This window comes from Heloderma suspectum, chromosome 2 (assembly GCF_057233095.1).
Source record: "Heloderma suspectum isolate Gila_16-S chromosome 2, 16-S_ref, whole genome shotgun sequence".
In the NCBI taxonomy this organism is placed as follows: Eukaryota; Metazoa; Chordata; class Lepidosauria; order Squamata; family Helodermatidae; genus Heloderma; species Heloderma suspectum.
Window position 1 is genome coordinate 123,333,297 of NC_139459.1, and position 13,583 is coordinate 123,346,879.

General features: G+C 43.2%; 1 protein-coding gene across 2 annotated transcripts in view; it reads right to left on the bottom strand.

Moving 5' to 3' along the window:
* RIGI (RNA sensor RIG-I) overlaps positions 1-13,583 on the bottom strand; it is a 38,287-nt gene that overhangs the window by 7,104 nt on the left and 17,600 nt on the right. For both annotated transcript variants that reach the window (XM_084834635.1, XM_084834637.1), the window contains exons 8-15: positions 10,314-10,572; positions 8,818-8,980; positions 7,850-7,951; positions 5,847-6,004; positions 5,087-5,222; positions 2,962-3,110; positions 2,180-2,270; positions 1,137-1,307 (exon numbers count right to left, since the gene is read on the bottom strand). In XM_084834635.1, coding sequence (XP_084690761.1) covers positions 1,137-1,307; positions 2,180-2,270; positions 2,962-3,110; positions 5,087-5,222; positions 5,847-6,004; positions 7,850-7,951; positions 8,818-8,980; positions 10,314-10,572 — 1,229 coding nt within the window. The remainder of the gene's footprint in view (positions 1-1,136; positions 1,308-2,179; positions 2,271-2,961; positions 3,111-5,086; positions 5,223-5,846; positions 6,005-7,849; positions 7,952-8,817; positions 8,981-10,313; positions 10,573-13,583) is intronic.

A 13,583-nucleotide genomic window follows, 5' to 3' on the forward strand; every position in this document is an offset into this window, starting at 1 on the left:
GAATAAAATGTGACGTCTTGTGTGCACACGTGCATATAACAGGGATGACAAAATTAAAAATAACTGTATCAGAGCTGCAACAGTACAATCCTATGGTCCCTGGGAAAGTTTCCCAGGAGCCATAGGCTGCTGTAGACCTCCCCCTCCATGGATGGAGGGAGTTCCACCTACAAAGAACCTCTCTGGATAATGGCGGAGCTTTGAACCACTGTGGCTGCCCTGCAAGCGGTGTTCCACCATGGGTATGGACAAAAAGGGGGTGTTCCAGAGGCATGTCAGGTGACACTGGATCCACTGGACCCAAAGATCCCTCACTCCCCAGATATTCCCCCGGAATGGGGGCAGGGGGATGACAGCCTGTAGCTGCCTTACTTATTTTCCTTCCAAAATAAATAATTACAAACAGGTGAGAAAACAGCTAAGAACCCACCCCATCCTTAGCCCTGGCTGGCATGACTCAGAAAGTGGTGGTTCCCCTGCCACAGATTCTCTCTCCCCCAAGCCCCATAGGATTGTTCTGAACATTTAAACTTATGGCAAAAACTGACAAATACAACTTTTGTAGAGAAGTCACTTTTGAGGCAGAAAAGTCTATTTAGCAACTCCACACCCAGTTGTCTGCAATATACTGTACATTGTACTGGTTCCATGGGACCAGTAGAGGCTGAGTTCAGAATGTAAAGTTTGCGAGATTACACAATATGGTCATTTTAAAGTGATCATACATTTACAGCGGAACTTGCTTGTTTCATCTTCCCTCTACCATGTCTTCACCTTGCATCATGTCTATTGGTAGGGACATAATTTTGTCAGTTTCTACTTTGAGCATTTAATAAATTAATTATTTATTAATATTTATATTCCATTTAATATAATAAAATCTCTAAGCTCCAATAAGAAGCAAACAACAATTCCTCTGGCCCATTATGGGTCCATAAACCCATTTTCATTCACAGGGAAGCACGTCTACAAATCAAATCCTGAAATGCCCATTTCCAAGCCCACATACCCTAACACAAACTGGATAGCTACACATTTGATAGTGTACTCTCAGCCTAGGTTGCAACTGCATGACCTGTGGCCCCTAGAATTGAACACCCACACCTTCTTCTCATGGAACATTTTTGCCAACCTACCTCTGACTTGTATCATTTTGGTGACATTGCCTGTATATTCATACAGCAGGACAAGGTTGCACTGAACAATGTCAATCCCTTCATCAGCAACAGAAGTAGCGATGAGCATCTTGCTGTCCCCATTCGTTTTGAAGGAGTCCAAGACGCCTTTTTGATTTGGGAGGGTCATGCCTAAAATAGGGTTGGCAGGGGAGAACCTAGGTTATCAGCAGAACAAAAGCTATTAACACAGGCATTACCCTTCATCACAGCTCCGCGTATGTCACAGGAGCACATAAACGACACAGAACATGGGAGTGGAGGAATTCAGAGTCTAAGAATCTCAGCTCCATTAAAACTGAAACCCACACAGCACTTTCCTAGCCCTTAAAGCTGCAAATACATGCTTGAAAGTGCATGGATGATGCCTCCTGGAATATGAGAAAGTAGAGGGGGGACTCAATAAGTTTTCCAGTGGCTAGATGCAGGGCTTCCAAGCACTGCATAGCTCCTTGCTCCTCCCATGGCAAAATACCCAGAAACGTATGAGAGAGAGAGAGAGAGAAATTGTGCAGATTAAGGGTGCAATCCTATGCATGTTTAGACAGAAAAATGTACAAAAAGAAAAAGAAAAGGTTCCCAGTAACCAATTCAGAACAAACGCTCCAAGTGCAAAGGGCCAAACAAAGTTGCACTGAACCAGTAAAATGCTTTTTTGTGAAGTTTATACTTCGGGTGCCTCTTTTGCCACATTGGGGGTGGCAAAAGATGCACTAAGGATGACTTGGCCACTGCTGGAAGAGGCTCCTCCCAGCGCCAGCAGAGCCCAACACAGCTGCATCGCCAATGTTATCTCCCATCTCAGGTCAGAGATAACAGTGTAGATTCCTCCAGGGCCAAGCCCTACTGATGGGAGGAATCCAAGGAGGGTCTGCATGCCAGATGCAGAATCTCTGCAGGTTAGATTAGGTCCACAGGTTGGAGGTTCCACATCCCTGCTCTTGGTATTGTGATGTTCATAATTAACATCTTCTCATTTCCAGTACAATGCAAAGTTCCTTTACCCGTTTTCTGATTTCTTTTCCCACGTCCCATTAGCACATCTGGCTTTAGGTGTTGAAGCTGGGGGCTTTCTTCTATCCAGTTCTTCAATGCCTGTAAAATTCATTGGATCTCAGAATTGTGACAATACAGCTCCAAGCTTCCCTTTTTGTTTTCACCATGTGCCTAGCCCTCTCTGGTGGTTCACATGCTTAGTTTCAGAATTGGCCTGTGGTTGCTTTCACCAAAATTTTGCCCCAGATTGGTGTAACTGAGGTTTTGGCCACATTCCCCACACGTGCGCTCAGACAAATGTGAAATGTTTTTCAGCAACTATTCTGCAAAAAATCTTTAGTAATCCTGCCTACTCATCAGCCAGTGACTACCTTAACAAATCAGAGTACAGAATACACATAGTATGAAGCCTGTTCTAGGACTAAATTAAATTATGCTTTGAAGCACAGATCTTTGGCAAGATTGAGAGGAGTCACTCCCAGCAATAGAGGCCACCGTTGGTGATTCTAAAATAATCCAACATCTTTGACACACTCAAAGGCGCAGTGCCCCCACCCAACTGTTTTACTCTTGGATAAAACTAAGGAATAGAAAGAACAATCTTGTTCTTTCCTTGCAAGTTTTATGTTGACATTGCATGTCATTTTATTATTTTTGTAAATTGTATAAACCTTATTGGCTAGGAAACCAATATTATTTATTTACATTTTAACTCAAACAGAACAGAAAACAGACTGGATTAAAAGAATATATATTGCCCCATCTGGGCTATTAGGAGAGGTTATCTTACAGCTGCGAGTGCTCTTGTCTTAACAAAGAGAATAGTGCGAGTCTGCGGTTTGCAGTGGTATTCCTCTTCCAGGATAAACGTAACATCTTCCAATTTGGGATTTTCATAGGATTCATCTTGAACCGCTGCATTCAGCTCTGGCAATTTGGCTGGAAAAAAGTTTTTATCTAAGTGTAAATGTGCGTGAGAGAAAGAAACACCTCCCCGACAGGCAAAAAAAAGCAGAAATCTAGCACTACACAAGTATTTTATTTTACTTATTTGAAATGCTTCCTGTTTGCTTCTCTAAAACAACCCTACCTGAACTGCCTTACAATAGCCCATTTAACGGCAATCAGGGATTAATTAACCCCCAAATTGCCAAAATCTAGCAGGAAAGAGCAAGCTGATTCCAGTGCACTTGTCGCTTCCGCTTTCAGTTAACAACCTATAATTCCACGTTCATAGCTTCTTTGTGTGATGTATGAACTCGAACACTTGTTTCAGGGTTAAAGCAAGCTGATGTTCTTTTATGCTTCTGTCAGAAGTGACATATAGCAGGAGGAGTTGCAGCTGTGCCTTTCAGAAACAGAGATGTGGAGAAAGTGAATTTGAAGTATATCCCAGAGTTAACCCAACGACAAACTATGGGTTAACTTTGGGCTGTTTAACACCTAAACAACCCAGAGTGTCCAGGCACAGACATCACAGTGATCGTGGGTTGTTTATGGAAAGTGGAAGTGATGAGTGTGTCAGATGCACCACTTGCTCACTCCTGCTATATTTCTGGCAATTCTTGGGTTAATTAACCTACAATTGCTGTTACATGTGAACCGGGTCAATAAAATATTTGTACTTTACCCCTAACTTCATGAATGCTGAACAATCTGGGTGATCTTGTTTCATTCTCACAGCAAACAAGTGAGAGAGCTTCACCAGCTAAGGACAAGCTAGCTTTGCTTCTCCCTGCTTCTCTTGCTGTTATTTTTCTCCTCTGCATATACTCCAAACAAGAGCTGCTCAGAAGGCAGAAAAGGCCAAAACTGCATCAGGTTTTCCAGATGTTTCTGGCCTAATTGTAACTGAGGTGTAAACCTGTGTCCAGGTTGCACCACTTCAAGCTGTAGGTAGGGACTGAAATAACAATGCTCCACCGTACCTCCCAAAAAAGCTTTCTTATTGAAAACTAGAAGTTACAGGAAGTCTAGCCTTTTTTCCTATATGCTAGGAAACGTCTTGGTACAGAGGAGCAGTCAGTCAGATCAGTCCATACCTGTAGTTTGAAATGGTACAGGCCAGGCACAAGTTTACCACCTCACCTCAGTGAGAACTAGCCTCTTGCTTCCAACTTACACTCCAAATTCACTTTCTCCATATCTCTGTCTCTGAAAGGCACTACTCCAACTCCTCCTGCTATATATCACTTCTGACAGAAGTATAAAGGAACGGCAGCTCACTTTACAAGTCTATAAAGTTAACAGTTACATTTTTTAAGGTCAACTGTATCCTTAACATTAGATTTCATGGAGCTTTATATAACAAAAAAACCAAAAATGAAAATAAACAGAAAAAAACATTGATTCCACATTAATATCAGTTTAAATAAATATAAATGTTATACTAGACTTTAAAAGGAATGTTTGTTCTACAACATAATATTTATATCAGCCCTGAACTGTCAGCACCTGTCTTGTTGCTATGCTTTAAATTTTCTTGTTTAATTATAGTTTTATGGTGTGGACTGCACTTTTTTTAAACTACTTTGAGTCTGGGAAAGGCAGTATATAAATATTATTTTAAAAATTAAAAAATGTCAGCTGCCACAAAAAATGAAGCATATACAATTTACTCCAGGAGTGGGAATCAGTGACCCTACAGATGTTGCTGGACTACAACTTCCATCATCCATAACCACTGGCCATTCTGGCTGGGGCAGATGGGAGTTGAGAGTCCAGCAACATCTGGAGGGCCACAGGTTCCCCAACCTTGGTTTACTTCTTATGCTTTAAATTTTGCTATTTGTCACAATTGTGCTATTTAAGTATTGTGGGAATACAAATGCTACTGTGCTGTTTACTGTGGGGAGGAGGAGAAGAAGAAATTTTTGGTGTAACATGTTGAATATGGATATTGTTATATGAAATACCTTCAAAATTTGATGCCAGCTGCTGTTCAACTTCATCAAGTCCCCAACTTTGCATATTCTCAAAGAATTCCTTCAGATAAGCCAGTGCATCTTTGATACGTGCATCATCATTAATAATGAGAGCATCATTATATTTCTGGATATAAACAAAAATTCAAATGTTTTTATAGTACACATCCAACAACAACATACATTTCATTCTGAAAACAGGCAGCAATAGGTGCTCATGAGGAAAAAGGGAAGAAATCTTGAAATGCATAATTATGGCCAGCTGAGATGACCTTCATTTTAGTGGTGTCTACCAACTGAAAAGGACCTAGAGGGGTTTCTGATGGTTGAGACACACAAAATGGCTGACAACCAAGTCCCTCTTTAAATCACTGTCATGGAAAGCAGTTTGTGCACAGCAGCTTACCACATGATTTAGGCAATTTTCTCCAGAGGCCTCCCGCCCATTTTTTTTAAGTGGCTGGAGGCGGCATGGAGAAAACTGCTTGATCACCTGTAAAGCTGGTTCACAAAAACATCTGCCACAGAGACTAACAAAATGCTTTCTAAGGCCTGGCTGTATTAGCCTTCCATCTCACACAGATGAAGATGTGCTCTTATTACAAAATGTTGGAAGTATGGAATTACATCAGTGACCATAGTAATCTCAAGCCAGAGTAGTGGGGCAAGCAAAACACATCCCTCCCCATTCACTCCTGGAAGCACAGTGGAAGAAAAATTGCTGGTTTCTGGGGACAGAGAAGCTACTCACCCGGAGGTGCTCTGTGTAAATAAAAAGACCCCTGCAAACCCTGCTTTCTTCCTCCTTATTGGACAGCTCTAACAGACTGCATTTCTTCTGTACATCAACTATCCACTGTTCATATTTCTGGGTTCCAAAACTCCTACTCTTGATGTGGGACAAAGTATCTAATAGAGGGAGAAAAAATAGGTGTACAGTTACCAAAATCTACAAGCATATACAGCAATGAGATCTATGTATGATATTCCATTTGTAAATAGAAACTATTATGTACAGTTATATATAGTTTGTTTAGAAACTGAATTTCATACATGTCTTATTGTTCTCTCAGTATGTGCGTGTGTGTGTGTGTTCGTGCATGCAGAGCATAGCCCAGGAAAGGCACCAAGCCTCTTGGGCATCACTTGTAGCAGAAAGGCAGGAAATACATTTAATTAATAAATAGTATAAACACAGGTCATAGCCAAGCTAGGGACAAAAAGCTCCCATCCAGGAGTTACACATACAAACACATGCAGCCTGTGGCATTTTGAGTATCTGTAAGCAAGAGAATTCCAGAAAAACGTCTATTTCTGCTTCATTGACTACGCTAAAGCCTTTGATTGTGTGGATCACAACAAACTGTGGCAAATTCTTAAAGAGATGGGAGTACCAGACCACCTTACCTGTCTCCTGAGAAACCTGTACGAGGGTCAAGAAGCAACAGTAAGAACCAGACATGGAACAACCGAGTGGTTCAAAATTGGGAAAGGGGTACGACAAGGCTGCATATTGTCACCCTGCTTATTTAACTTATATGCAGAGTACATCATGAGAAATGCCGGGTTGGATGAATCAGAGGTCGGAATTAAGATTGCTGGGAGAATTATCAACAACCTCCGATATGCAGACGATACCACCCTAATGGCAGAAAGCGAGAAGGATCTCAAGAGCCTCTTGTTGAGGGTGAAAGAGGAGAGTGCAAAAGCTGGTTTGAAACTCAACATTAAAAAAACTAAGATCATGGCATCTGTCCCCATCACTTCCTGGCATATAGAAGGGGAAGAAATGGAAGCAGTGACAGATTTTACTTTCTTGGGCTCCAAGATCACCGCAGACGGTGACTGTAGCCATGAAATTAAAAGATGCTTGCTCCTTGGGAGGAAAGCTATGGCCAACCTAGACAGCATAGTAAGAAGCAGAGACATCACCTTGCTGACAAAGGTCCGTCTAATCAAAGCTATGGTTTTCCCAGTAGTAATGTATGGCTGTGAGAGCTGGACTATAAGGAAGGCTGAGCGCCGAAGAATTGATGCTTTCGAACTGTGGTGCTGGAGAAGACTCTTACGAGTCCCCTGGACTGCAAGGAGGTCAAATCAGTCCATCCTAAAGGAAATCAACCCTGAGTGCTCATTGGAAGGACAGATAATGAAGCTGAAGCTCCAATATTTTGGCCACCTAATGCGAAGAGAAAACTCCCTGGAAAAGACCCTGATGCTGGGAAAGACTGAAGGCAAAAGGAGAAGGGGACGGCAGAGGATGAGATGGCTAGATAGCATCACCGATGCAATGAATATGGACTTGAGCACGCTCCGGGAGAGAGCGCAGGACAGGAAGGCCTGGCGTGCTATGGTCCATGGGGTCACGAAGAGTCGGACACGACTGAACGACTGAACAACAACAACAACGTCAGGTTGGCCACCCACAACCTAGATCAAATCCAGATAAGCAATCACTCAGTTGCCTGGCTGGGTTGTACTAGATACCAGGCACATTTGACATGGTTTTAGTCTGTCTTGCCTTATACACTGATTTCCTCCTACTGATCCATTTGACCAGACACTGACTGAAGAATAGATCAAGACCAAGTAAGTATTAAACAGAAAACGTGAGTAGAAAAGATGCAGAAAGGAAAAAGTAATTAAAATGGCAGTGGTACTAAAGTGCTTTGGAAGAACAGTGGCTACCTCAACAAAGAAATGATAAAGATGTAGCATAAGGATGGCATCACCAAGCCTGCTCCATGGTCTTACCTATAGCATAAAGTTTCCTTGCCAGACCTTCAGTTTCAGACATCATGTGCAAAATACTGTCCACAAAGCGATTTGGGGGACGTTTCCTAACAAGCCTAACAGCTGCAGTAAGAAAAAGAAAAGGAACAATCATTATCAATACATTATTACCTTGAACCTCATAATCAGTAACCATTAGTGGTTCTCAGGCCAACAGAAGATGCAGTCCTTGCAAAGTGGGAGGAGCTCCTCTTATTCTGCCATGCAATTGCTTTTGCAGTTACACTTTCTCCATGTTGACTGGGCAACCTGCTTAAAGGACAGTATCTTTCTCAAATGACAACTGTAATGATGACACAGTAGCTTGGTTTATGAACCTGTTATCACAGATACATTGTCTTATCACAACCATGAGGCAGGCCTGTACTGCTGCCTCAGTTGCTACGGTCATTGTGGTCTTACTGGAAGCATCTGGCAAGTTGTAGCTTAAAACAGGATGCTGGACTAGTTGGACCTTTTGTCCAATCATCAGGGCTCTCAAGTTCTTATCAAGTGGGTCCACTAGTGGCAGGAAGTGGAACAGGCCCCACAGAACCATGTAGTAGAGTTAGTTGAAGTTATGAAGACAGAGATGCCACCTATAATGACACTGTGCAATGGCAGGTGTGGGCTGCCATAAATAAGACTGCAGGCTACCCTCAAAAAAATATGGCAGCTGGGGCAATACATCCCCAACATGGAGTCCCAATAGTACCATTACATTAGCATGCCTGGAGAACAACCCAACTTGAAATACAAGTGCATAGGAGGGGATGACCCCATGCCATCATCCTTTGCCCCAAAAGTATCCACTCCTATTTATAGTGCAGACAGATGTGGGTCAAGCATGGGGGAGCGGGCAGGGCCTGTACATCCATTCTAGTGCAGACAAGCCAAAGTGACAGCAAGCTCCCTCCTTCAGAAAGACAGCAACTACAATGCATACTTACATTTTTGGGGCTTGTAGACAATTTTCTCCAGGTCCTTTGTGTTCTCTCGCACTGTTGATATGACCTCAGCATTGAGCGAGGCACAAATCTTGCAGATGTACTCTACGGTCTCCCCCAAGTTCTTGGCACTGCCAACTCCAAGAGAAGCTGTCAATCCTACAATCTGAGCACACATTGAATGTATTTATTTGCATACTGCTTAAACTAAAACTAAGTGCTGCCCATGAATTAAGAAAAGACCCATAACATAAGAAGCAAGAGTAAGGAGGACAGAAAGGGAGCATATCACTTATAAAGCATATGTAAATTATGCTGGAGGACCTCTGTGAAATCAAGGCCACTGTCACACAAGAGAGCATGTGAGAACTTGCCCTCCACTCATAAAGAAATACCAAGTCCCCTCCTAGAATGTTCACTTTTCATTTTTAGTCTTTAGACCTTTTACAAAGAAATAATTAGATGTGTATGTAGGCCATGATTCCACAGGAGACCAGAAAAGCCACAGGAATGTGTTTGGGGCACAGAAAACTCAGCTTCTTGAGAAACTTAACTTTCACTTCCTAAAAGGAGAGAGTTTCTAGCCTTTATTGTCTTCATTATGTTGATATTTGATCTTTTATTTCTTATCATAAAATTAGTAAAAATATATATATTTAAAAATGTGTGGCCAAAGCCTGCTGAAATCTCAGAAGCCAGAGGGATTCCCAGTAAGATTTCTCTTGTACATCTCCTTACCCTCTCAATGACTACCAAATGATACAAATATGCAAAGCAGGAATACATTTACAAATTTGCTTAATTTGCACCATTTATGCTAGAATTACGTTTTTTCTGAAGGCCAAGTCTGGACTGTCTTGGTGAAAAATTCCCCACCCCCACAGACATAAACACACCTTTTTATTTAAGGTTTTGAAGTACAGAATATGAACAATCTCATAGCTATATGAACAACGTGACCCAAAGATGACAGGCAAGAACTCTGGCATTTTGCAACATTTCGAATGTTATCCTTGTATTTCATTAAAGTTTTTCATAAGTGACATCATCTTAAAACATATTTGATTTCCCTTTAGATTTTGCACTGCCTTAAAAGCACTACCAGTGTAACCTTGGTGCCAGAGTGGGGAAACCTGTGGCCTTCCAGATGTTGTTGGACAACTTCCATCATCCCTGGTCATTGGCCATGCTGGCTGGAGCTGATGGGGGCTGAAGTCCAGCAACATCTGAAGGGCCATGAGTTTGCCACCCTCACCCTTATCCAGATTTCTGGGTACAGGCGTGGTTACAATATACTTGGACAGCCAGCATCTGGCAACACGTTCAACACGTGCACACATGTTCAACTTGGGAGGTGCACAAAGGGCCCTCCAGCCACTTTCACACATTAAAGGGAAATGCACAGCTCACTAACGCTTTGAGTTTTTTAAATAGACATGGAAAAGCTCTGCATGGCTGCATCCATTCCCAACCCTGTCCATGACTGAGCTAGGGCTCACCTGAGGTAATGGTGTGGCAGGTTGTTCAAACTTAAGGTCCAAGTACCTGGACATTAATACATTGTAAGGGTGATTCCCAATAGTGTTGTGGCACTCGTCAAAAATCATCAGCGTTAACAGTGAAAGGGAAGAGAGTGTTCCATCATTGAGACAATTCAAAAGAATCTGAGGCGTCATGACAGTGATATCACTTTGCTCAATAATCATAGCTGCAGGGCAATTTGCAGCTATTTCCCCACATATGCCTGCAACGGTATAACTGGAAAGGAAAAGAGAGACGTTGTTCATAACAGTAGCAGCTCACTTCAAACATTCAATCAGCCTAAAACTGTGAGAGGAAAAAATCAAAATTCTGCAAAATTAATCATGATAACATGAAAAATATCCATACCTAGTTCTATCTGAATCCTTTTCTATCTCTCTTACATTTGCCTCTCCGGGAGTGTAAAAATAATTTGTGAGGAAGGACTAATGGGAGGTAAGAAATATAGAGACGTGACAAGCATTTGAAGGGGAGAAACTGTACAATTGGATGTCATATGTGATGTTATCTAGATGGTGGTGGGTGCATCTGCTACGCTACAGGAAAACTCTCACCAGAAGAGTGAATGTCTGAATAGGGACACAGTTAGTTAAGTTAGGGACACAGTTAAGTCAGCATTTGCTATCAGAACAAACGTGATTTTTAGAGTTGGACATTTGACTGGTCAAAAGTGATTTAGTCAATTTACCAGTCAAATATTGTCAAATACTGGTCAAGTATTTGCTGAAAGCATTAATTCTAACAACAAAAAAGGGGTTAGCTTTCCCAGACTCTCCATAACTTAGTATCACGCTCACAGCAGGATTGCATGTGTTTAACCAGTACCCTCAAGTTTTGTCTCTTGTGAATAGACCTGTGATATGGGCTAGAACGATGGCATGCTAGGTGAGAGTTTGGGAGCAATGACAACTCCTGGACCTGCAGTGCCCCCCGTCAGTGCCTGTGGACAGAGCAGCAGTGAGCTCTGGAGTGGCTCACTTGGCCTATCCCTAGAACAGCCACAGGAGGAAAACCTGCTTCTATCCCTATGAGGGGACATCTCCCTAGAAGCCCTTTTCCTTCTTAAGAAGAAAAGTGGGGCAAGACTGCATCAGTCCATGATCAAAACGAGCTTCAATCCACCTGATAAAATCCAGCAGTTGGGGGAGAATTTAAATTCATCATGCCATCTCTGGGCTCTCCCTTCCTGTCCAAGAGGGAGAGTTCTGGCTGTTGATTCCAGCTTAGCAAAACCCCTTTTGACTTTTTAAAACAGAGCAATTATTTCAAAATCATGCATTCTCTTCAGGAGCCAATATTTCCATGTCAGTTGGTTAACCATGTTTCTTATCTGTAAATACTGCAGAAAAGAGAGTTCTGGTTGCTGCATTTCTTGCCTGCTCTGGTGATAGGTTTTTATTAGTCCAGGAGGGAGAGTGCTTGCTGCATCCTCTTTTTTAGCATTAGGTCTCTGGAATGGCTGGGCAGCCATATTCTCTGCGACCCGCCTGTTCGACACGCCTAGTAACTGGCTGCAGCGGGAGGAGGAGGCATTCTGCTGGCTGGGGTGTTTACGGGGTGGCAGTGGTGGCCCAGGATGTGCTAACCTGCCTGCCATTGCTGGGCGGAGGAAAATGGTGCGGTGAGGGAGTATCATCTTGATTTCCAGATGGCCACCCTGTGTGCCAGGGAGAATTTATTATTTATTTATTTTCTTTATTTCATTTCTATACCGCCCAATAGCCAAAGCTCTCTGGGCGGTTCACAAAAATTAAAACCAAAGAGCACACAATAAAACAATATAAAATATATAAAACATTAAAACCACAATAGAACAATACAACCAGAATAATACCTAGCCGTGATGCAGTGATTTAAAATACAGATTTAAAACAGCAAAGCTAAAGGTCTAGAAAGCTAAAATGCTAAAATGCCTGGGAAAATAAAAAGCTGGAAGGAATGCAATGTAGGTGCCAGGCAAACCTCACCAGGGAGCTCATTCCACAGCCGGGGTGCCACAGCAGAAAAAGCCCTCCTCCTAGTAGCCACCCGCCTCACTTCCTTTGGCAGGGGCTCTCAGAGAAGGGCCGCTGAGGGTGATCTTAAGGTCCGGGCAGGCACATATGGGAGGAGGTGATCCTTCAGGTAACCTGGCCCCAAGCCATTTAGGGCTTTGAATGTTAATATCAGCACTTTGAATCGGGCCCGGAAATGGACTGGCAGCCAGTGCAGCTGGAAAAGGGCTGGCGTAACATGAGCTCGCAGGCCAGTCCCTGTTAACAATCTTGCTGCCTTATTTTGGACCAGCTGAAGTTTCCAGACCATTTTCAAAGGCAGCCCCACGTATAACGCATTGCAGTAATCCAGACGAGAAGTTATCAGAGCATGGATAACTGTAGCTAGGCTATCTCTGTCCAGATAAGGGCGTAGTTGGTATACCAGCCTAAGCTGATAAAAAGTGCTCCGTGCCACTGAGTTCACCTGTGCCTCAAGTGACAGTTCTGGATCCAAGAGCACCCCCAAACTACGAACGTGATCCTTTAGGGGGAGGGCAACCCCCTCCAGAACAGGTTGAATATCACCTAGCCAGGCAGACGAACCACCCACTAACAGCACCTCCGTCTTGTCTGGATTGAGTTTCAGTTTATTGGCCCTCATCCAGTCCATTACTGTGCCCAGGCACTGATCCAGCTCTGGAGGATTCCAGCTCTGGAGGATTTCCAGCAGAACAGCACTCCAGCTCTGTAGCGCAGGCGATACGGTAATGGCGGCTGCCATTACCACATTGCTGGGAGAAATACAGCTGCAAATGACATAGTGGACGCCACTTGTGGCCGTAAAGCCCTGAGTTTAACCTAACTGCAGCAGTTTATGGCTCTACTTAGGCAAAAAACAGAGCTTTACAGCTGCAAGTGGCATCCACTATGCCATTTGGGGCAGTATTTCTCCCAGTAGTACAGTAATGGCAGCCACCATTACTGTATCACCTGTGCTACGGAACTGGAGTGCGGCTCTGCGAAAGTCTCCAGATAAGGAGCCGCTCCAGAGGATTCCAGGGGGGGGGGAGGAAGGGATCAACTCCCCCCCTGCGGACACCCCGCATGGAATGGATGGTAGGGAATCCGTCCATCCCTAATCCCACACCTCCGGATAACCTCCCCCAGCAGTTTCATGTAGATGTTAAACAGCATGGGGGATAAAACAGAGCCCTGTGGAACCCCATGGCACAATTGCCATGGCACAGAGCA